We start from the raw sequence: 26,652 nt of genomic DNA, 5'->3' as shown, positions 1-26,652 counted from the left end.
TGAAGAATTCCTATAGAAAATGAAATGAAACTTTCAGTAGAAAAAGTTCTGTAGAAATATGAAATATCATTAATATTTTCTATGAAATAGTGTCTATTAAATATTTTCTATTTAAAAAATTCGCAGTAAAGCTGCGAAAATATCCAATAAAATCGTCCAAAAATCAATAGAAATTCAATAGAATTTTCTATCAAATGCGTTGGGTTTTTCAATGAACCTTTATCGTGCGTGAATAAACAAGGAAATAGACCGACGATTATTGTAAACACTCGAGCAGACCTCAACTCATGTATCACGTAATGGCTTTTCTGTGGGAATTTGCACTTCGCACGAATTGATTGAGGATTTCCGGAGATATTCCCCAAGATAAACGTTTATACAACCAAAAATATCTCGAGAACAGCTGAACTATTTCAATTCAGATTGGATTTTGTTGCTTCCACCGGGTGAAATCGCTAGCCGAGTTCAGACCATATTTACTATTGAAATTGAGAAACTAGAATGGAAAGGGGAAAAACAAATAGGGGAATTGTTGCGTTGAGAGCCATGAGGGTGCGTTATCGAATATGAGGATGAGTGTTGCCCACAAAAAACTACGAAAAACTTTCACAACTGCGAAATGCTGGAATCTTTGTCGTTTTGCAATGACTGCACGACAGTCGAAACGGGGGAGACGTACACTAATTCATCATTATCTTGATAAGAAGTTGTACTAGATGAAAACATCACGAGACATTTTTTATTGGAAATTTCCTCAGCTACAAAAAAGTCCTTTAATATTTTCACCTAGAACCACTTATTCCCGAGATAAATCCCCAATTGATAAACCCACTTCAGTAGCGAAAATTCCGTTTTCACATTTTGTCAAGTGTCAAACTATCTCAATAACGAGTGGTCCTAGATGAAAATATCAGAAGACAATTTTGTTGAAAATATAATGAGCTATAAAAAAGCTCATATGTTGTTTTCACTAAAAACTAGTCGTTTCTGAGATAATTCCACAATAAACAAAAATCGTCGAATGTGCCTCAGTGAAAAGGGACTCGATTCTTAATACTTTCTTAAATGTTAAATTATATTGATAGCAAGTTATTCTAGAAGAAAACATCACATGACATTTTTCACCAGAAATTTCCTTAGCTACAAAAAAGTCCTGTGATGTTTTCATTTAGAACCACTCGTTCCCAAGATAAATTCTCAATTTATAAACCCATTGCCATAGCGAAAATTCTGTTTTCACATTTTATCAAATGCCAAACTATCTCAATAACGAGTGATGCTAGACGAAAACATCAGGAGACAATTTTGTTGGAAATTTCATGAGCTATAAAAAAGGTCTTATAGTGTTTGCATTAAAAATCTATCGTTTCTGAGATAAATCCACAATAAACAAAAATCGTCGAATTTGCCTCCTCAGCCAAAAGTGACTCGATCCTCCATACTTTCATAAATGTTAAATTATCTTGATAACAACTCATTTTAGAAAAACAAATCATAAGACATTTGTCATCGGCAATTTCCTCAGCTACAAAAAAGTCCTCCGATGTTTTCACCTAGAACCAGTTATTACCGAGATAAATCCTCAATTTATAAACCCATTTCAGTAGTGAAAATTTTGTTTTCAGATTTTATCAAATGCCAAACTATCTCAATAACGAGTGGTCCTAGATAAAAACATCACAAGACAATTTTGTTGGAAATTCCATGGGCTATAAAAAACGTCTTATAGCGTTTGCATTAAAAATCTATCGTTTCTGCAATAAGTCTACAATAAACAAAAATCGTGGAATTTACCTCCTCAGCCAAAAGTGACTCGATCCTCCATACTCTCATAAATGTTAGATTATCTTGATAATAACTCATTTTATTGAAAAAAATCATATGACATTTGTCATCGGCAATTTCCTCAGCTATAAAAAAGTCCTCTGATGTTTTCAACTAGAGCTACTTATTCCCGAGATAAATCCTCAATTGATAAAACAAAAATCGTCGAATTCGTCTTCTCACACTTTCCTGAGTATCAAATTATCTTCACAACACCTCATTTTAGAAAAAAGCATCATAAGACGTCTGTCATCGAAAATTTCATCACCCACAAAAAAGATCTTTTGATACTGTCCCCCATTTGTGTTATCACTGAGCTACCACTCGACTACCGCATCCATTAATCGAACAATTCACTCCACATCAAGCCAAAGACAAACAATGTTATCCACCTAATCAAATAATTACCCAAAATGTAGCAAGTGGATCGCCATTGGTATTGCTCAATGTAAATCCGAGTGCTAATGCATGTGGCTGACATATTCCTGGCGACGCCTGACGAAGGTTCAGTGCCCTCAGTGCTAGACTCGGTGTTCCCTCGACCCATAGCCAACCCATTCTGATCGATACCATTCTCCTTTCACCAAGATCCTCGACATACAGTTCACCTGTAAAATATCGAGAGACAAACAAATTATGTCAATTACAATTCATACCAGTATCAGTGTCATTTTTATTATAATCCAGTGAATTGAATCAAATTGGATGGCGATCAATTTTGTCATTATCGTGAGGGACAACGAGTGGAAATTGTGATTGGTTTACTTCGAGACGCGGTATCATACTTCGGCAATTATTTCGTAATGATTTGTCGGGATAAACCTATTCTTTCAGCGCATGGAGAGATGAAGTTTATGAAACTGAGATTGATTATCGAATTGAGTGGATCACTTTCTATTGGGAGGAGGGAGGGGATTTTTTGACGTGAAGTCAATTCATTGCGGTAGAAAGTAAAGTTTCGTGGTCTACAATGTTGAAAAATAGTGTGTGGGTTTCGATTGAATTTTTGATTACGCAAGTTTTGTTTTGTTGTGGTCGTCACGTGCTAAAATTTTTATAGAAAAATTGAAAATGTTCCGTTGATTTTCTATTTATGGTTATCTGCGTGTTGCTTTTTTCGATAGAAATGTTTACTGGAAAATACTCTATCGGAATAGAATTGGATTATTCTATACAATTTATTCTGCATAAATTCCTCAGCCGAGATTTTTCGATTCTTTTCTGTTTGAATTGTTTTCTATTGAACTTTCTATTAGTTTTTTTGCCAATTTTATGGAAAATATTCTATAGACAAGATCAATGGAATTATATTTTTCGGTACAAGTTATTGAGATATTTTCTGTAGAAATTCGTCGCTTGAAATTTGCTAAATTTTTTCGTTAAATTTTTTTAATGAAAAGAATAGAAAACTAGAGTCGAAAAAATTAGGAAATTCATGTCCAAGAATTCCTATAGAAAATGTTTCAATAGAAAAAGAAGTATAGAAAGATGAAAGTCTACGAATTTTTTCTATAATATAGTTTTTCTGTTAAAAAAAAGAACAATTTCTATTAAAAAACGGGCAATGAAGCTCTCCAATTCATCAATAAAATCAGCCAAAAAATAATCGAGTTTCAATAGAAATCCAATAGAATTCTGTATAGAATTCACAAGTAAAAAATCCATTACATAGCGATTTTTATCCATTCCATAACTACAATTTTTCCCAAACAGCAGCTTTGACTCTAGGTCACTGCATTGAATGCTAAAATCAGCGATTTGAAATTGAAAAATGAAGGATGAAAGCAGAAATTAAAATGTAAATATTTCAGGACAGTGTGGGAGAAACAATATAAAATAGCATGTACCGTTTTTCATTGTTTCATATCTTCCCTCGAGTCTTGGAAATTGATGGGAACCTTGGCATGATAATTTTCAGCATTTTGTAAGACATTGGGAGTTTCCATTGTTAATGATGACTTTAATTTTCACTGCAGATTTTATTTAGCTAATTTCAGTTGCGGAGAATGGGAATTCACAGTCTCCTTGAATTAATTTCTATATTGTTAATGTGGGTGTGGGGATTTATTCGAAGATTAACGAAAGATTATTTACGCGATGAGAATCACGGATGAAAAAATTTAATAGAAAAACCGGCGAATTCGCTAGACAATTCGATTTTTCTGTACAGCTCATTCTATTGAGATATTTTCTATAGAATTCCTTCTGTTTTTTTTATTTTCTTGATGAGAAGAAAAGGAAAATAGAATAAAAAAAACTTGGGAAATTTGAGCCGAGGAAATTCTATGGAAAATATCTGAAGATAATAAGTTACAGAGAAAAATCGAATTCTATTGACTTTTTCTATTGAATATTTTCTATTAAATTATTGAAGTTTTTCTATTCAATTTTTTCGTCTGTGAAAACATTGAATTATTTTAAATTTATAATTACATAATTAATTCAACTAAAACACAAAAAAACATCAATTGCTGAATTACAGTTATTGATATTCCGTTCTAGGTAAGTTTTTTATGCATTGGTCAGTCAATTTTTTTGGATCTATGATTTATTGGGAATTAAATCATAAAGTGAAACTTTCTTTTTAATATGATTATGAATCCCTCCCATTTCATGATTTTGAAAATTAATTTTTGCATCCGATAATTCATGTCAAATCATGTTTAATTAAAGATTAATCTCATTAATGAGTTTTTCTATGATAAAAAGGGGTTAAAATTTTTCCATCGTCAGTGCACATTCATTTGGAGAGAGTACATATAAATGACTTCCGATGGAAAACGAAACCGATTGCCATTTCGACCGGTTTCCGCTTCTACTAATAATTTTTTTTCGTTCTGATGGTGTATTCGAGCGATAAATCAATTAGGGATGTCTAGTTCCGTCCTGAAGTAACGGTCATTTCCAACGACGTGTTGGTGATAATAGCTATCAACTTCCTGTGAATTCAGGCCATTAATAATGCATTGACTGGAGTTTAAAGAGAATTAAAAATTTTATTTTCCATTTTTTTAATATTCACTTCTTATAAATAAACAATGAGAATTGTTTGAAATTTTAGATTTTTTTTGTGGAATAAAATAGGTTTCTGACTGAATTTCAAACCTAAACCGTTGCTGGAAAAACATTATCATAAAAAATACTGTAATCTGCAAATATTGCAATTTTTCATTTTTTTTATCTTGAAAAAATCATTTTTTAACGATTCAAAGTGGAAAACAAATCTGTTCTCATAATTAATTTTCTAATTACAAATGTTGAAGAGGAAGTCACAAAAGGCTGAAGCATTACAAAAAAATATATAAATTGTTTTTCCAATTAAAAAAAAAATTAATGAGCAATTCTTAAATTTGCGAAGAGTTCCAAATTTTCCCACCAATGCAGATGTTTTCTTTTTCCGTACTTCAGAATTTAAAATTCAATTTACCATTTTTTTATATTCGCTTCTCATAACTAAACAAGAACCATTGTTTGAACTTTTAGATTTTTTTTTGTGGAATAAAATAGATTTCTGGTTAAATTTCAAACATGAACCGTTGCTGTAAAAACATTATCGTAAAAAATATCGTTATCTTTGAAAATTGAAATTTTTCATTTCTTTATATTGAAAAAATTATTTTCTAACAAGTCAAAATGGGAAAAAATCTGTTCCCCGAATTAATTTTCTAATTACAAATGTTGAAGAGCAAGTCAGAAAAGCCTAAAGCATTGAAAAAAAAATATAATTTTTTTTTCCAATTAAAAAAAATTTGAATGAGCATTTCTTAAATTTGCGAAGAGTCCCTTTCTAATTTTCCCACCAATACAGAGGTTTCCTCCTCATCACCCTTTCAAACCCCGTCAATAAAAAATTAGACAGTCACGATAGAGTCAGAAAAATGATCCATAAATTTGAATGTACTCTCCCAGTAAGCTCTCATCATCACATGCAGTACACCCTTATGAAAAAAAGTCAAAATTCCGGTTCTGAAAGCCTACGGTTACCCATCACCATTTATCACTTGCGCCTGTTCTTCGCTCTCCTGCTCCCTGTCACATCGCGGCACATCATTTCCAGGACAAGCGCATAGAACATACCCTTTCGTGCAAAGACACAAAATTGTCCCCCCCCCCTCCCATGCCCTCCATCGAGCACTTTAAATACTGTCCTTGGTCCTCTGGCTCATAGAAGGCTCTATGAATTATTTATCTAAGAATATGCGGATATTCTGCCCTTGAGAAAATACCTACGACGAATTGGCCTCAATTTTTCACGCTTTTTCACCGGCGGTCTTGAGGCTGTTTAATATTTTTTTTGCGTTTCAGTTCTTTCTGTCATTTTTTGTCATCTGACTCGGACTCGTCAAATCCAGGTGGGGATTTATGTACGTGTCAACTCCGTGACGAAGCCGACAGAGACCAGTTCTTGGCTTGCATATTTTATTCATGTCTTGGATTCTTTTTTTTATTCTCCTTTTCGTCAATTTTAGGTGAATCGGCAGTAATTTGCCTTTGTGGGGTCTTCCACGTGTTGCATTTTGAGTTTCCTGCTCTCCGTGGACTTCTTATATGACCCTGGTCATTTTTCAGCGAAAAAATAGTGATCATAAAGGTAAAACCAGTAGCGAAGAGGTAAAAGTCAAGTCGGCTTAGTTCTTTGTGGAGTTTTCGAGGAATATCTCAGAATCTAAGGGAGATAGCGCAAGTCTTGACATACTCTTTTTTGTAGAGCAAATTGCGCGCTACAAAAAAGGCTTTATCAAAAATTTTGCTATCTGCTTTAGATTCCGAGATATTCATAGAAAACTGACCAACTGTCGAAATTGGCTTGAAACGTTTTATGGCTTGACTGCGGAAACATGCGACCCCCCTAGCTATTGACCCTTGTGATCACTCCAATTGTCTCTCCCGGTTGACCCTTGAGACCCTTAAAACGACTATATGAAATAATATTATTTAAACATGTTTTGAACCATTAACTTTCGACATTAATCCATCATCTTACATAAAATATCTGCTTTCTGTTTTTTCCTCTCTGCAAACTTACGCCCTTCCGTTATCGAAAATTTCAAACTATATTTTTACTCAATAATTACACCTAAAGATACCGAAAATAAAAAATTACGCAATAATGATTAGATTCCATCAATGGTAATTGGAAATTAATGGCTTCTATGATTGCAACCGACGCGAAATGAAACCCCGGAAGGAACAGTCGGGTTGACGGTGCGAGTTAAAGTGAAATGCGATAGACCCCAGTCGATGTGAAAGTGACAGAAAAGACCACACCATAAAATAAAAAAAAACTTGTGGAGAATAGATGTTAAAATCCATGCGGCATTCGTGCCGACGCGATGGAAAATAATGGGAGGTGCGGTGGACCAGTGTCAGTTGTCACGAAACCGGAAGTGTTGGAATAGTAGGAGGACAGAAATAGAACGGTGAATTGGAATGAAAATGCTAGCCGGAAATAATCATCCCGATGAAAGTCAAGAGGGGATAATGAAAAAATACTGAATAATCGTGAATGGCATTTGGATGGTTGAATGTCAGGGAGAATATTGAGATGAGTTGACGGAAATTGACAGTCATCTTGACTATATGTGTCACGATGTGAAGGTAATCTGAGATTTGTAGGCAGAACATTTGGATTTGATTGTCTATTGAATGGGACTTGATGAATGAATTTTTTGAAGGTTTTATAATCCTTCAACGATGTAGGCTAGCACCTGATCGGATGAAGGATGAAGGTTAAGTATTGCTGTCATCTTCCTGTTGTTTCGACCACTGAAATATAGACTTCTTGTGAGCTTCAACGAAATTGATCATCTTTTCGAGGAGCAGCTCCTGAAAAATAAAATCTTCGCTAGTGCAAATTGAGGATAATAATCAATAAGATTTCCAAAAAAAATTGTTTTCCGTGAAAATGTGGTTTACTGACTTTAAATAGGACTACTGATCCAGTACAAATCATGCTGGACGTCATATCAATTAGTAAAACGACTGTGAAAGAATCATCCCGCAATGATGTTTATGAAATTTTCTGAAATCCAAATTTGCAACTCCTACGATAATCAATGAAGATTCTCTATTGTGATTCACTTCCATCGATTTCGACCACAAAAATATAATCGTTATAAGAATGGGGGCAAAATCGATCAAGTTATCAACGGCAAGTACCTAACAAACCTGATTTTCGCTAGTTCAAATTGATGATAAAAATCAGCAGCATTGCAAAAAAAATAGTTTACCATGAAAATGTCGTTTACTATAACTTTAAATAGGACTACGGATCCAGTACAAAATATGTTGGACTTCACATCAATTACTGAAACGACTGTAACAGAATCATCACGCCATGATATTTCTTAAATCTTCTAAAATCCAAATTTGCAACTCCTACAATAATCAATGAAGATTCTCCATTGCGATTCATTTCCTTCGACTTCGGCCTCAAAAATATAATCATCATAAGAATGGGAACAAAATCGATCGAGTTTTCGACGACAAACACCTAGAAAACCTGATCTTCGCTAGTCCAAATCGCTGACAAAAATCAATCAATCAGTTATTTTTCACATCCATCAAATTTTTGTTTCCTCTCACCACAATTTTCTCTCAATTAATGCAAAATTAATATACTCATCCCGGTTACGAGTTCCCCATCGTCGTGATGCACCAACGATTAAATACCATCACTTCCTTATCCTCAATTAAATACAATATTAGCAAGTAACATTAAACAAACCTCGTGACTCGTAATGTCGGTTACGAGTTCACGCCACATACATTCAGTCTAATTCCACCTATAACTTTTTTACTTTTATTAAGCTTGTAATTATTTTCGTATGCGCAACTACATAAAGAAGAAGACGAAACGGTGCCTCCTCTCTGCTAATTGAACAACTTCACCGTTAGCTATCTACAACGTAACTTGCACAAAGTAGTGCAACTATTTTTTGTTACCAAAGGGTATACGCAATACGGTCCGCTGCACTTGTGTAAATTTCCTAGAAGCTATTTTTTTGCATTAATTAGACTTGTTAAATGGAAGCAAATTTTTTAGTCGAAAGTACAACACGTAATATTCAATATTGACAGTGAAACACTTCAAGTTTGATAATGATATCTCGATTAATCAAACACTCAATTCAAGGTGTCAATCACAAATCAGAGGGAGTAAAATTTCTAATCAGAGTGATCTGGTTAATTTTCAATAAAAGCCTTGTGATGAGGAAAAAAGAATATTTTTAGAAACTGAACGTTGTGACAGCCCTTTCTAATTTAAATGCATGAAAGAGTTGGCATCAAGATTAGATGAGGATTATCTCCTGTGGACATCATTACTGTAGGTCTAAAAGGTCGTAACTGTCAATTTTTTTACTTTCCAATTGACAAGTCGATTTTAACCGTCAATAACTCGAGATTGGCAGAGAGAAAATCAACATTTTTTTTTTCATTTTGAAGGTTTTTTTTCAGAGTTTAAAGTGAAACCTGATTCCTGTCAATCGCACGATTTTGTCACGAGATATTGAGGATTCAATAGGTTCATCTTTACCTCACTCCACGCCTTTTCCGATTTTTTTCTTGGCAATGACACTCTTTTCACTCCTCAGTGAATATAAAAGCCTATGAAAAATATAAAAGGCTCTTAGCACTAAAAATACCATCTCGCATTACATCAGAAGCTCAATAGCCCGAAATGATTCTTTTCAATACCTCCTCATCCGTAAATCGGAACTTCATTTTTCTCTCGCCAAACAAGAATGAAAAAATTGGATAAACCCAACTACAATCGATTATTCAGGATGACACAACAAAAAATACCATGTGAGTTAGAAAAAAAAATCATTAGAAACCCCTAGGAATTTTCGATATCAGGTAATTGCGAAGGCTGTACGGTGACCATAACCTTCCGTATTCCTGGAAAAACCCAGTTTGAAGAATTTATTCGGACATACGACCGATAAATGCTCAACTGCCTGCGCACATGTTCTACAGGGCCATTCGTCAAAACCTTTACAAACCTCCGGGGCGGATCGGAATGATCGACGATGTTCTTTTACGAACGAAAGACTCATCGGGCGCCGCCCAATAGGTAAAATCAATTCTTCATGACAGAGAAATATCATGTTTACCGAGGGGATCATCAGAACCCTAGAAAGTCTACATTTGCGACTGTGGGACTGACCATAATGGGGAAAAACGTAATTTTTCCGATGAGCAGACGGTCATCGAAGCTCCATTAACTCGGAAGTAAAATAGAGAATGCGCTCCTTTGATGGAGCAGCTGGGACGAGACCGTTGAAATGGTCAAGCTTTACAGAATAGTAAAAGTAAAAAGTATGTTTTTACGATGAATAATTTCAATTTCCGGGAGTCAGATTTGGCTTGACAATTCGTATGCAACCGAATAAATTTCTAAACAGCGATTACGTGGATGTCAATGAGAGATAATGATCATCGGTGAAAGTTCTCGACGAACAATAGCCGTTGGTGAAGAAAAATAATTGACGGAGGGGAATTTAGGAACACAAATCCGTTGATCCAAGTGGGTAATGGCGGCAACTGGTAGCCCCGCTGTTTCTAATTGACGTGCCATGCCCATTGCCATTCATTCTAATCGGTTTGACTCGACAAATTACAGCTGTGCAAAAGAGGCGCGAGGACGCATGACAATGTTATTACGACACGGTCATTTTCCCAACTGGTGAATTTCCATGCCGTGTGTTGGTTAAATAGTCAGTGACACTCCGGGATGTTGATATTAAGAATGACGGTTGGAACCGAGGTTATGCTTCCCTTTCTGTTACTGTTCGGAAGAGTCGTTCCTAGTAACTACTCCTGAATTTCATTTAAATGAGGATTCTATCAGTGTTTCCTTCATTCCGGTCAATTTCCTTTGATTTTGACCACTAAAATATGAACATTATGCAAGTTCAATCGAATTAAATCGTCCATTGAGTGAGGGAGGGAATGCAAAATTTTCTAATCCTTCAGCGACAAAGACTCGCTACTCCTACGGTTAGGAATGAAGATTACCTACCGCAATCGTTCTCTTATGATTTCGACCACTGAAATATGAACTTTCTGTGAATTTCAATGAAATTGTTCATCTTTTCGAGGAGAAACTCATGAAAAAAAGGATCCTCGCTAGCCCAAATTGATGATAAAAATCAACAAGATTGCCAAAAACTATTGTTCTCCGTCAAAATGTCCCTTTCTGTAACTTCCAGTGGGAATATTGCAAAGGAATCAGCACGTATCAACGAAGTCTACGTTGACCAATGAAGATTCTCCATTGCAACCTATTCCATATGTTCCAACCACCAAAATACAAATTTTTTATGAGTGCGAGCTAAGTCGATCACCTTCACGCGGAGAAACTCCTAGAAAATCTGATCTTTGCTAGTCCAAATTGATGATAATATCGCGAAATTCCCATGACCAGAATTATTAGAAGGTCCCATTGATCAGGATCAGAACCTTCGTAACAAAGCGGTTCAATCCTGTTTACACTTTCCACTTTTTCCTGTCCCCCTTCACTGTCATTGGGCTCCACAATCCTCAGTATTATTACATTCTTTTCCATAAAAACCCGTGCAATTTGATTTCCATCAAGCCCCCAAAGTCCCTATGTTTATTTAGCCACTGGACCTGGATTTCTGCGGCCGAGAGGGGCGGATACCTCTCTTTGAACTATTTTTTTTTTCACTCATTTCTCTCTTTTCCCCACCGGATAATAGAATAAAGGTGGAGGCTTGCGGTAGAAACCTGGTTTACAAAACTGGATGTGAATGTTTCATGGACTGAATTCTTCCTACTGTATTTTTATCTCTGTCATTTTTACTTTGTCTCTTAGGGCTAAAGGTATTCCACGTACATGCAAAATACCATAGTTAGCAGGTCTTTTTACTGTTCAACAGAAACCTGCCAACAGGTTTTAAATCCATGTGTTTTTATGTATTTTAATTTTTTCTTCAACCTCGAAACTCTTGAATACTCGTACACTCGTCTTTGTTGGGAGGTGTTTGAGCATAAATAGCCCTGTAAGGCATATGTCGTTGCTTTGCCCAGAGGAAACAAAGAAGTTTGAAGCGACAAGCGCCACTTGGTGTCTTGGCAAGCGGAAAGAAACCCAAGAGTGTGAAGATATTGCTAGGTTTTTTTCCCTCTTTCTCTTTGCTGTGGGGTTGTATTCGAATGTGTATACAATGTGCGTATGTATTTTTCTTTCGTTCTACCCTTTTTTTTCTAGGTTCAGCTGGGACTTGGCCACTCACACTGCTTGAAATTTATGGTTCCGGTTCCCTTCGCTTGGGAGCTCAACATACGGTCTCGATGTAGGCTGTGGCCTACTACCACCTGCGAATTTTAACCCCCTTGCAGTTATCAGGGAATTACGGTGTGTGGAAATGAGTTTATAAAGCTTTTTTCAGAATTTCAACGGTAGGAGAATTATTAAATGTCGCACGGTTCATGCTTTTCTCGTTCGAAAACGATTGGTTATGGTTCCAGGCATAATTCATTATTTTTCCGTATTTTTTCTATTTGATAATTCATGCCAAATCATGTTTAAATTCGAAGTTAAAATTTGCGAATAGATTTTTTTATAGCGAAAAAAATTCAATACCTGCGCTTTCACAAGTGCAAGATTGTTGCTGAATTTCGTCGATTATTGAATAGGGAATTGCGTTTGTCGGTTGCTGCTAGTCTTGATAAACCATAGGTAGAAAGTTAACTGTCGTTTATACCGTGCATCGGAGCCGATCGGCACGCCAACACGACTTGTTAACCGCTCGAATAACGATTTTCGATAAAGCCACTCTCCTTCCTAATAATTTCTCTCGGTACCCATGAAAATTTTGAAGTTGTAAATTCAATTCTTTATGTAACTGATATCCGCTGATTTCTCATGATCCAATCAAACTATTTATTCATTTGAAACATATTGGAATTATTATATTTATCTGATTGATTTCCGTCATCCATTTGAACTTGTCAAGATTAGATTTTCTAGGAGTTTCTCCTCGGTGAGGTGATTGATCTAGTTTGCACTCATAATAAGTCTGTGTTTTGGTAGTTGGAACCGTATGGAATTGGTCGTAATGGAGAATCTTCATTGGCCAACGTAGACTTCAATTATTTCGATTTTCGAAAATTTGAAGGAAGAAATTACGGGGTGATACCTTCTCAGTTGTATTGATTATCGATGGAACGTCCAGCATGTTCTGTACTCGATCAATACTCTCAGTGGAAGTTATAGTAAGGGACATTTCGACGGAAAATAATTTTTTCTGGTGATCTTGTTCATTTTTATCATCAATTTGGACCAGCGAAGATCAGATTTTCTAGAAGTTTCTCCTCGTTGAGGTAATCGATCTAGTTTGCACTCATAATAAGTGTGTGTTTTGGTGGTTGGAACCGTATGGAATTGGTCGTAATGGAGAATCTTTATTGGCCAACGTAGACTTCGTTGATTTCGATTTTTAGAGATTTGAAGAAAGAAATGATGAGATGATTCCTTGTCAGTTATATTAATTATCGATTATCGAGGGTCCAGCATGTTTTGCACTCGATCAATACTCTCATTGGAAGTTGCAATAAGGGACATTCCGACGGAAAACAATTGTTTTCGGCAATCTTGTTGATTTCCATCATCAGTTTGGATCAGCGAGGATTTTATTTTTTAGGAGTTTCTCCTCGAAAAGATGAACATTATCATTAAAATTCACTAAACGTTGCTATTTCACTGATGGAAACCATAAAACAATGATTGCAATGAATAATATTCATTTCTAATCGGCGGAGTGACGAGTCTTCATTGCTGAAGGCTTAGAAGTCCAAGCGGTCTCCCTCACTCCCATTCAACGAACGACTCAAGTTAATGACGAAGTCAAAACTCCCCGAAATTGATCACTCCACATTTCCTAAAATTTCTGGTTCTGAAAAACGAAAAGGGGGATGACGGGTCTAGCAACTGGTCCCCTGCTGTTATTCTCACCAGGAGACATCTCAATCATAATCATCATCGGTTGATATCCTCTGTCGCCGCTCCGGCGAAGCCACTGGTAGATCAAGATAACATTCTACCTCGACTCAAAATTTTTCTCCAACCACTCTCCGGGGATTATTATGCAACAGCTGAGGGGTCTTTACCCGCTATTAGGGTCCGAATAAAATGATTTGCGGAATTTTTTCCAAATTCTTTTTCATACTTGATATAAAAAGCATCTTGGCTTGAAGATGCTGAGATAAAAGGTTTTTTCTGAGGCGAGTAAAATCGAAGTTATTTTTGGTTGAAATTTATTCAAGGGGTGACTTTATCTTATGGGAAAGAAAATTGATGGATTCGTGTTGCAGTTTTTTTTCATGTTCAAGATGGGCCTCAGGTACACGAGAAAGGTGAAAGGTACAATGGATGGGGTTAACTCGAACACGAGGTAAGGATTCGATTTGTTTTGAAGGGCTTGAGGTGAACAGATGACTCTGATTAAATTATTTGTCATCTTCCAACGAGTATCAGAAGGATTCCCTTTTGGGGATGAGGTTTCCCATCGATTCTGATGACTACGTGTTATTTCACAAGTGTGAAAGAACAGCATGCTGGGTAGAACTGGTACATGGGTAAGTTGGTCTTTTTGTATATAATGAAACTGAGGGACCAGTTGCTTACTCAAACTACTGAGCACCATCAATTATTTTCACTAGTGTGATAGGAATTCTGGTTCTGGAAAAGAAATCAAATTCTTACAGGCCATTTTGGCGGTTGACACGTGATGGTTAATTATGAATTGCGAGTTTCTTCAGTAGGTTTTTTCTGGAAATAGAGTTGTAAATTTCATCAGGATTTGCGAATGGGTCATTGATAAATATCTCTTTCGTTTCGGGCTTTTACGAATTATCAATGCTTGATTTTATTTTTAATAAGCCGATAAAATTTTATTCATTTTTCTTTTTAAAGTTTGCTGCGTAAAGTTTGTTTTCACGGTATTTTTTATCTCTCGTTGTTGCTAATTTATGATAATCCCGTTTCTAGGAAAATACGTTCAATTTTTTTTTGTAAATTATCTGACAAGTAGATTAATCCTCATGTTTCTCAACATGAACGTGGAATTTCATTCATCTGTGCCGAGTAGTTTCTAACCACTACTTTTTGTTCATTAATTTTTCAGGATAATTGCCCTCGAAGGATGTAATTAACAAGTACTCAACGACATCAAGGTGAAATGTAAAGTACATCAATAATAAATGGTCTACAATAATTTCTGCAGAATAAAAAAGGGGAATATTTTTGCATAAATTCCATAATGCTTCATTAACTCCATGACTCAGGGAAATGTGCGTAATTAATATCAGAAGGAGATGAATTATCAATATAATTTTATTTTTAATTCAGCAGCAAAGCGGTAAAATTATATGTTCCCCTGAAGAGATCTTTTGTCGTGTTGAATCAATTTACTCGTGGACAAAAAAGAAAGTTTCCACTAGAGCATGATAATTTTTGTAGTAGTAATTGTTCGCGTGTGACGTTTATATGTCTTTCGGATAAATACATTCCTTCTACAGAGAATTATATGAAGCTTCGGTTTTATTGAGTGTTATTGAGTAGTGCATATCTTCGTCCAATGAACACTTATAATTTCCATGGAACAAATGATAATTTCAAGAGAAAATTACAATTTTCTTGCCGACAACTGTGTTATTGGCAAAACTAAATAATTTCGAGAGGACAATTTTTTTAGGAAAAAAAATATAAATATTCTTTCCTCTTCAATGTATTCTTTCTACGGTATAAACCTATGGGGTTCTCTCAGATCAAATGATTGTCGTACAATAGATGATATCTTTCTCTGCCAACAGTTCGAATTCTTCTAGGGATATTTCTCATGATCACGACAAAAATTTAATTTTCATGCAAGATATATATTAAATTTCTTTCTACCAAGTTGCTCAATTTCCCTTAAGCAAATCAGCTCCACTTCATCGAATATTCTTACGTGGAACATACGATTTTTCGACCGAAAATATTCCTTTATTCCTTGTAAAACGGTACAAGTCAATTTTGACTATTGGCCAGTTTTCATCAATGAATATCTCGGAATATAAGGGAGATAGCAAAATTTTTGTTATAACCTTTTTTATAGAGCCAATTGAGAGCTACAAGAAATGTAATTACGAAAATTTCGCTATTTCTCTTAGATTCGGAAATATTCTTCGAAAACTCAACTGGGAGATAAGTCAACTTAAACCGTTTTACCACTTCGCTACTGAATTTTTTTTTGGAACAAAAATATTCTTTCCTCGTCAATGTATTCTTCCTACGGTATAAACTTATGGAGTTCTCTCAGATCAAATGATTGTCGTACAATAAATTATATTTTTCCCTCCCAACAGGTCAGATTCTTCTAGGGATGTCTCTCATGATCACGACAAAAATTTAATTATCACGAAAGATATTAAATTTCCTTCTATCAAGTTTGTTAATTCCCCTCAAGTAAATCTGTCACCGCTCTAACACCCCCCCCCTATACCCACGTGCTCTCTCACACCCGGTGCCTCATCCTCATCTAGGTCAATCACGCTCGGCAATAACAACAGCTGTATTGATCCCCTCAATAATAAATCAAAACAAGAGAAAAATTAATTTCTCATCCTCACTCCTCGCCTTTCTCCAATCAAGCGTCATAATTATTTTGCAATTTAATCCGCGAGAATTCAACTATCAAATGACCGTGACGTCTCTCTCTTTCTTTCTCTCTCGATGGGCGACTGTTGCTAGTAGCGAACGACCCACACATCCGTGACGTTCCACTTATCTCGGGACATAGCGGAATGCCTCTGGTTAACCCAGATATACCGAAAAGAAATGAAACACTCGGTCTCGCTGTAAATTTCGGGGTACATCCAGAGGAATAATGTGATAAATTAATAAATATATTTCCCGATTTTTCATTCATTTCAAAATAATACTAACAGCAATAACAATTATTATTATTATCATTATTCAAAGGAAAAACAAGTGGGAAATTGCTCCTGTATTGCGTATAGCATAGTTATTTTTGCTAATAAATTAGCAATATACTTCCGAATGGTCATTTCGTTTATTTTTTTTCCATTGTATATTATTCATTGCCTATTTCATTTTCTTGAATTGAATTAATTTCTTTCCCATTCGACACCTATTCCCTTTTGTAATTTCTGTCTGGGTTTTTTGAAGAGAAAATGGGTTACGAGCCCCACATAACTAAAATCTGAGTTTCTTCCAACTGATATTTCAGTTGCTCTTAACAGGTTTGCATACGGTCTCTCATGTCACGCTTAATTGTTCATAAAATTGTAAAATGTATATTTGTATCACGAGTTTATTCATTCAAAGTGAGATCGAAATAATTCTTTTTAATGATAATTGAATCAATTTGAACCTTTTTCGTTCATTCGAATAATTAGTGAAAGTGAATTTTCCACAAAAATGAAAATTGTTGTTTCAGCTCAACTATCCTAAAATTTCGATGAAATATTATTAGGAATATTTCATTTATAGATAATTGAATGCATTCGAAACATCCCATTTAAAGGAACCATCATAAGTCTAACTTTCAGGGGAATTCATGAAAAATTCGAAATTTCCAAAAATTATCTCAAAATTTAAATTAACCGAGACAATTATTGTACCCATCTTTTAACTTCATCATTGAAACAAACATATTAAGCTATGATTGAATTTACTTGAAGCGCAATATCCAGAGATATCTGCGGAATTCTGATTTTCGAAAAATACCAAATTTTGCCAAAATTTCACAGAAATTAAAATAACGATGATTGCTATCGCTTTCATCTTCCAACTCGGCCAAAAGAACATCCCAATAACTTTTTTAAGCCAGCATTCAATGAATTTAGAACATTTTTTTAGTTATCGTGTTGCAACTGAATTTTCAAAAAATTTGAAAATGAAAAAAATTAATCAATGAATCAAATTTTAATTGAAGGCGGTCGATGGAGCTTAGCAATACCTACATTTGAGAAAAAAAAGATTCAATTCCATCTATTCATTAGCGAGAATTGAAGAAAAAGGTTATTACATACACACATACATACAGACAAACTTACGGACAAAAAATGCCGTCTAAAAAATGCATTTTCGGACTTTTTGAATCATAATGGGTCGATATAACACAAAAAAACCAAAACTTAAATTTGAACGATTACAATTCTTCCGTTCGCTTCCACTTTGCGTCCATTTGGAAGCAAAAAATATTGAAATTTAATTTAAAAAGTGAATCACAACAATGCTAATAATAAATTATATTTCCTATTGTTTTTTTAAAAACAATTGTGAACAAGAATTTTTTATTCACGTGTTTGTCGAGGAAAAAAAGTATTTTTTTTGTTTTCATTTTTTGATTCGAATGGACGTTTGTAATGAGAAATGCAGAATTCATAAGGGAAAATGGGCTAGCTACATGTGTACAAAGATGGTCCAAATAAAAGATGCCGCCCAGGCCTTCGGGTTATACCGAGAGAGAGGAAGAGGGGATTAGGGCGTTGCACCGTTCACTGTGACCCAGTGTCTGTTAACCCAGCGGCTGTTTTAACTCTGTCCTTTTTTTTTCATTTTTTTTCATTTCTCCCGTTCTCCCCTCGCTCTTCTCTCGGATGATTGGAAAAAATTCATCGTGAGGAATTATTTCTCCGTTGGCCTATTATCAATTAGAATAATCGCCGGAGATTTTTCTGAATAAATGTGAAAACTTTCTCGTGGTATTGATGGACTCAATTCCCCCCCTCCCAGTTATTCCTGAAATATTGGATATTATCGGTGTTATGACGAATGTTTTCAATAATCTTCCACCTTCCATTTTTCGTAGTCATAAGAATTTCATGATTTTTCACTCAGTGATCACTGTTATTTCCGTAGAAATTAGAAACTAACATTTTCTCGTGAAGCATTTTTTTCAACAATTTCTCTTCACTCTATGCCACAAAGATGATAATTGTCACTTGAGTTTTAACCGCTAAGACCACATTATTCCGTCGGTTTGGGGTTAAAACGGCGTATAAAGCAGTTTTAAAAATGGAATTCCACAATTTTATCATTTCGATCATAAAAAAAAGATTGAATTCCTTTTATTTATTTGTTTTTTTATGAACGAAATCGTAAAACTGTGGAATTCATGTAAAATCGTGTTCAAATGAAAAAAAAATTGAAAAGGAATTCATTTTTTTTATTTAGATAAAAAAACTAATTCCTTCTTTTAATTTTTTTTTATTTGGACACGATGTTACATGAATTATCGAATAAAACAGGTGGACAATTTTATTTTTTAAATAAATGAGTATAGTAATTGTTGCTAATAAATTGGCAATGTTTTTTTTAACGTTAGAAAAGTTAGTTTATATGTTCTGCTGTCGGCCGAAAGAATTACAGAATTTTCCTTGACCATTAAAAAAAACACTTTCACCGACAATTTACCGACACTGGCTAAACATCCTCAAATTTGAGCGACTACAAAGCACCCATTCGGAACCAAAAATGGAGTATTTTTTTATTCAATCGATGAATGACCATGATTAGTCCTGAATGAATGAAATCGTCAATGAAAAATAGTGGAATCACCGTAATTTACTGTATTTAAATCGCAATTTATTTTCAGTTATTTCTGAACACGAGATAAATCACTTGTCATCACTGTCTGGCTCCCAGCAATGTCCCGCTGGATGTTGACGCATTGTACCGCAATATGCCACTTTATCGTTCATCATATCGCACAACTGGAGGCAAATGCACGCGGCATTGTGCATGTGTGGGGCGGTATTTTTTTTTCATCTCGCGTTAGCGTCCTCAAGTAATTGCATCCACTCGCGTGGGTTATGCCTCGTGGTGGCTCGTTAGAGTGTCTGGTAATTACTATTTCGGTTAATTCGACGATTTATTTGGATCTGTCGTCACGAGAGAAGTTGAACAGTTTTCTTTTTCAACTTGAAGTCGTGAGATAACATTTTGCAGGTGAAATCATGGTGTTTAAACTTCGATATCTCGAGAACTAATGATGCGATTTGAGCGAATCACATCACATTTTGGAGATGGAAAAAATATCTTCGAAATGAGCTCTGGGTTTTTCAAATTCACTCTGCCAGTCTCGAGATTTTTACTAGTGAAGAATTAATTTGTTTTTTGTATAATTTTGTTAAGATAACGCTTTATACTTGTGAATTCATGTTATTCAATCTTCGATATCTCCTGAACAAAGGATGCGATTTGAGCGAGTCACATCTCATTTTGGAGATGGAAAAAATATCTTTGAAATAACCTCTGGGATTTTTGAATTGACTCTGCCAATCTCGAGATTTTTACTATTAAAGAACTGACAATTTTTTTGCATGATTTTAATGATTCTTTATAAAAATCAATGCTTGAGATTTTTTTTCCCTGAATTTTTTCTTCATTCTAGGGGGAATGAATCAATTGTAATTGTTTATCTTGGAATTTTTTGTATTACTTTGTCAACCACAAGGGGTCGGCTCGCGACTGAAATAAAAATAAAGGTGTTTTGACACTTCACGGTTAATTCGATTCCAGATTTTTTTTCCCCCGTCAACTTGTCCCCAATATTCGTATGGACCTTGAGGAGAAGAAACCCGATTCATCGTCACCCCGAATAGTTCTCGGTTGAGACGATGAATGAAGGGGAATAGAAAGATGATACCCGATTCTCCAACTGTCCCTTTTTGAGAACAACCCCAGTATCCGAATTGTTCTCTCTATTCTCAAGAGAATCTGTAGACGATGCGACGCAGTGAAAATTAGTTCTCTTATGAGAGATCACGAAAATACGGGCAAACATTTCAGAGGAATAATTAAAGAATTAAAATTGCTCTTTAGAAAACATAAACAAATTTCATAACATTTTTTTTTTGATTTTGTATTTATGAAAAAGTCATTAATTTTTGCTCCCGAATGGAAGCTTTGTAATCGTTCAACTGTAAGTTTTGGTTTTTTTGTTATATCGACTCAGGATGATCCAAAAAGTCCGACAATGCAAATTTTCAAATGTAGATATTGTCGAGCCCTACCAATCGCCATTCATTAAAATTTAATTCATCCACTAGTTTTTTTAATTTTCGATTTTTTACAAAAATCGGTTGTCCCACGATAACTAAAAAAAATGTTCTGAATTGATTGAGTGATGGCTTTAAAAAATTGTTTGGATGTTCTTTTGACCTAGATTGAAGATGAAGTGGATAGTATACTAAATAATCGTTATTTTAATTTATTTGAAAATTTTCAAAAATTTTGTATTTTTTGAAAATCAGAATTTCAGGGATATTTTTGAATATCATGCTTCAAATGAATTCAATCATAGCTTAAAATGTTTGTTTTAATGCCACTAAGTCCAAGTTAAAAGATGATTAGGACAGCTATATAGGTTGATTTAATTTTTATGATTGTTGAAAATTTCGAATTTCTCATGATTTCCTTGAAAGTGAGCTTTCTGATGGTTTTTTCAAATGTGATATTTCAAGTTCATTCAAGTATGTATAAATAAAATTTTTCTATTACCATTTTATTGAAGGGCTGAGGGGAGAGATAGAACCGTAAAAAAGACAATTGTTTGTATAGAAGAAAGGGATAATAAAAAAAATGATGATGATAACATTCAACTAAGTTGAAAATCTGACAAAATTAGTTAAGAAGAAGTCTCATTCAATTTAATAAAATGAAATAAACAGTCAATTACACACGATAGAGGGAACTGATACACAAAATAACCATTCGGAAGTATATTGCTAATTTATTAGCAAAAATAACTATATTATATGCAATACAAGAGCAATTTCCCACTTGTTTTAATAAAAATTGAGAAAATATTGAGATGGAAAAAGGCGAGTTGAGGAGTTTGATCCCGAGATTTCACAAATTCCATAATTTTCACAACCGCTTTTCCCTCTGGAAACTGGTATACCGGAATAACCAGAAATCTCGGGGATACGGATCCCCATGAAATTCTTTTTCACCTCGATACATGCCGTATTCGGGGCTACATAGGTAGCAGTGCTGGTTGAAGAAAAAAAAGGAGCTTATGGAATCTATAGAAATCCGGCTTAAGGGGTCGAGAGCTCGAGAGTGAGTGCCCGTGTCCCATATTACTGCCAACACCTATCTTTGCATCTGTAATTCGCGTGCGGACATTTAAGTACAGAAGATATTATACTGGCATGGGAACATAACCAAAAGGACCCCGAAAACGATACTAATGAGGGAGTCTATTTATGAATAGAGACTCTTTCGAGAGAATTTTATTTTTTGATTGAAGCAAAAAAGTTTTTAATTGAACTCATTAGTTTTATTTACATCACTTAGAGTTAATTAATGATGTTAGCAGGCGTCGGGAGTAAAAGAGAAGCTACTGAAATGCGAGGGAAAATTTGTGCCTTAAATTTTCAGAGAAAAGAAGAGAAAAAAATCTGAACGATAACTTGAAAATTTTGTTTTTTCTCCAGAAACTGGGTGAAAGGAGTTGGAGGTGATCTAAAGAAGATAAAAAATCTTAGGAAACGTTGAAAAATACGAGGTGGTTGACAGGTGTGAGCGCCGCCATCTTGCGTGGATATCCTCGACCTCTGCCGCAAAAGGCTTTTAAGATGGCGGCGACCTCACCTCGTATTTTCAAATATTTTTTAAAATTATTTATCTTCCTCAGATGACCCTCAACTCGTTTCCTCCGATTCCTATAAAGTGAACAAATTTTTTAAGCCATCTTTCAGATGTCTCCGTCCTCTTGTGGCTGAGAATTCATGGCGCAAAGTTTTCCCCGCATTTCAGTATTTTTATTGCCAAGGCTCCTTAATTTTAATTCCCATATTCCTTGGAAATTGACTCATAATCAGTGTTTGAAATCGAAAATTTTCCTGGTTGTCCGTAAATCTAATAAGAAAGGCTCAAAAAAAATCCGCCGTGAATTCTTAACCAAAAGGGGATGAAAAAATCTGAAGGATAGCTTGAAAAATTTGTTCTTTCTCCAGAAACTGGGTGAAAGAAGTTGGAGGTGATTTGAAGAAGATAAATAATTTTAGGAAACGTTGAAAAATGCGAGGTGGTTGAGAGGTGTGGGCCCCGCCATCTTGTATGGATACCCCCTCCCACTGCCGCAAGAGGCTTCAGAGATGGCGGCGCATTCACCTCGCACTTTCAATTATTTTTTAAAATTATTTATCTTCTTCAGATGACCCTCAACTCGCTTCCTCCGATTTCTATAAAATGAACAATTTTTTTTAGCCACCTTTCAGATTTTTCCATTTACTTTCGCCTGAACATTCATAGCCAAGTTTTCCCCGTATTTCAGCACTTTCTTTACCCTCCATCGGCCTCTCAATGACGTGGAATGCAGCCTAAATCATGTTTGGAAATTCAATCCACTGGCTTTTTAAATTGGCAAAAATGTTGATAGAGGCATAAATCAATGTTCACGGTCTGTATACGTACGCGGATATGTGTGTTACCCATGATTGGTGGCAGTTGCGGTCAATTCGAACGCGCGTCTCAACTATCAGGGGGCGAAAGAATTAGGGACGAATTTATTACTGAAGCCGAGGAATCAACGGATAAATTGTGGAATTTTGTTTGTCCGTGGGGAATATTACTCCATCAACTTGTTATCCAGATAAAGAGGTATTCACATCGTTTCATCCCACGATTTTTTCAACGTAGTCCTTGAAGAGATTCCAACAATTTTCATCTTAAATGATGAAAATTATTGGAACCTTTGGAAGAAATGTTTTTAAATAAATGTTTCAACGTTTTGCAAACGCAAACGCAAATCAAAAAAGGAACTTGATTAAAAACTCAACCAAAAAATCTATGAAAAATTGACAAATTATAAAAATAAATTATAAAAAAAATGAAATCAATGCAAAATGATAAATCCACATTTTATATTAAATTCACATTCTCTTTCCTATTCAAATCTCTAGAATTCCTGATGCAATTCAATCCGAAACTGAAAATATATCTCACGGAAGTCAAACACGCAATAACCAACGGCTTCCCCTCCAACCAGTATTTGCACTAAATAAAACCCCCATAGTTGCAGGAATGAGTGAAACGATTAAAAATTCACGGTTGTAATTCTGGTATCTGGGCTAACCGCGTGTAACGGGATAGTTCTCTACGTGGTTTTGCTCGTTTAACCTCCTCCATTTACATGTAAACATCAGGTAAAAACAATAAACACTCTGACCCGAACTTGAAAACAACATCACGCACAAAAAATCCGTATAAAAATCTAAATTCTCAATTTCTTCCAAATAGATATTTTGAAATTGCAAAGAATTTAAAGTTAAAAAAATGGTTTTCTTTTCCAAAATCCTTTTCAAAATTTGCTATACCTCAGTCCATCATTCAAATGCAGAGGGTAAAAAATAAATGACAAAGTGTTTAAAAATTTTTTTAATTATTTTAATTTATAAAATTTGATTTTTTTACATTTTTCGTAAATTTTTAATTAAAAATCTGCAATAAATCAATTTCTACCGTATTTTAGAGACCACCAGGGCTAAACGGGTTTATCTGTAAACTTGAAAACAATATCACGCATAAAAATCCAGAGAAAAATCGAAATTCTCAATTTATTTCATAATAAATCTTTTCAAAATTCCAGAGAATGTTAACTTCAAATAGTTTGTTTTTCCTCAAAATAGTTTTCAAAATTTGTTATACCTCAAGCAATCATTTAAATGCAGAGGATAAAAAACAAATGACAAAATGTTTAAACAGGCTTTAAATCATTATTTTAATTCGTAAAATTTAATGTTTTGCATTTTTCGTAAATTTTGTAATTAAAAACTGCAATAAATCAATATCTGCCGTATTTTATAGACTACCGGGGCAAAACGAGTCGGTCTTATCGATGAACTTGAAAATAATATCACGCATAAAAATGAAATGCTGGATTTTTTATCCAGAGAAAAATCTAGTCTCAATTTTTTCGTAATAAATCTTTTCAAAATTCAAGAGAATTTCAAGTTCAAATAATTTGCTTTTCCGTAAAATCATTTTCAAAATTTCATATACCTCAGTCCATCATTTAAATGCAGACTATAAAAAATAAATGACAAAATATTTAAACAATCTTGAAATTATTATTTTAATTCGTAAAATTTCATTTCTTGCATTCCTCGTAAATTTTGTAATTAAAAATCGGCAATAAATCAATTTATGCGGTATTTTAAAGATCACTGGGGCAAAAGGGGTCATTGTTTGATCAATGAAATTCCGTAAAAAGCAACTGTTCAAGGTCGAGCGTCAATAGTTTCCGCGTTCTTGACCCAGAATTTACGGTGGAGGATGTATTTCGGAGGCTTTCCTCTCAATTTTGAGTTTCATCATTTTTTTTCAAAGGTCACAGATGCACGGGGAAGACACTACACACGTGTTCTGTCTATTGAATAATGTGGAAAAAATGAGCAAAAGCAAAACTGTCTGCCAAGCCCTTGTTTGTCATCCTCCAACGCGTTTTATGCGCTATTCGATATATCTATAGAGGGAATGAATGGAAAATCCATTCTCTTTGCTCTGTCCTTTACGACACATACTGCTTTTAGCTCGAGTAAAAGTCAAGGAAATATGGATCTATTTGCTGTACGAGAGTGTTTATGCGATACAATTTAAATTGCTGATTTTTGAGAATGAATTGTTCATGAAGATGAGATTGTTTTTCATTGGCTGAATACGAGTGATTGTTCTTTGTGCTGACACGAGGATGAGAAAATCTGGAAGATAGCTTGAAAAAGTTGTTCTCCCTCTAGGAACTGGATGAAGCGAGTTGAAGGTGATCTGAAGAGGATAAATAATTTAAAGAAATGTTCAAAAATACGAGGTGGTTGACAGGTGTGGGCGCCGCCATGTTGCGCAGATACCCCCGCCCTCTAGCGCAAAAAGCATTCAAGACGGCGGCATCCCCACCTCGGATTTTCAAACATTTTTAAAAATTGTTTATCTTCCTCAGATGACCCTCAACTCGCTTCCTCCGGTTTCTAGAAAATAAACAAATTTTTTAAGCCATCTTTTAGATTTCTCGGCCCTCTTGTGGCTGAGAATTCATGGCGCAAAGTTTTCCCCGCATTTCAGTATTTTTATTGCCAAGGCTTATTAATTCCAGTTCCTATATTCCTTGGAAATTGACTCACAATCAGCGTCTGAAATCGAAAATCTTCATGGCTGTCCATAAATTTAATAAGGACGGCTCTAAGACGCTTCGGGAATGGAAAAAAATGCGCCGTGAATTCTCAATCAAAAGGGGATGAAAAAATCTGAAGGATAGCTTGAAAAATTTCTGCTTTCTCCAGAAAAGGATGAAAGGAGTTGACGTGATCTGAAGAGGATGAATAATTTTAAGAAACGATCAAAAATACGAGGTGATTGGCAGATGTGGATGCCGCCATCTTGCGTGGATACCCCCTCCCTCTGCCGCTAGAAGCTTTAAAGATGGCGGCGTCCCCACCTCGAATTTTCAAAATTTTTTTGAAACTATATATCTTCTTCAAATGACCCTCAACTCGCTTCCTCCCATTTCTATAAAACGGACAAATTTTTTAAGCCATCTTTCCGATTTTGCTTGATTTGACTTTTGATTTCAGTCCCTTTCGACTGAGAACTCCTGACCTCAGGTTTTCTCCATATTTCAGTATTTTTTTTCAATGCTTTGAAAATGTATGAAACACCCCAGTTCCACAATTTTTCATTCACAAAATTTTCCCACTCCATTTATCAACCAGTCGAAAATTTCACGATTCTATTTCTCTCGATTTTATTTCTCTCGCTCTGTGGGGCACAGGAACCCCCCCCCCCCT

At 35.0% G+C, this 26,652-nt stretch overlaps 1 protein-coding gene across 1 annotated transcript in view; it reads right to left on the bottom strand.

Moving 5' to 3' along the window:
- Positions 1-2,232: 2,232 nt before the first annotated feature.
- Positions 2,233-26,652, bottom strand: part of LOC107040302 — a gene marked incomplete at its 3' end in the record, with an annotated part of 29,038 nt that continues 4,618 nt past the window's right edge. The window contains exon 2 of the mRNA XM_015260330.1: positions 2,233-2,432. Within this exon, the coding sequence (XP_015115816.1) occupies positions 2,233-2,432 (200 nt within the window). The remainder of the gene's footprint in view (positions 2,433-26,652) is intronic.

Source organism: Diachasma alloeum, unplaced genomic scaffold (assembly GCF_001412515.2).
Source record: "Diachasma alloeum isolate Michigan unplaced genomic scaffold, Dall2.0 Dall_scaffold_00327, whole genome shotgun sequence".
Taxonomy (NCBI): Eukaryota; Metazoa; Arthropoda; class Insecta; order Hymenoptera; family Braconidae; genus Diachasma; species Diachasma alloeum.
Note: the sequence above shows the minus strand (reverse complement) of the source record. Positions and strands in the feature narration are given on the sequence as shown.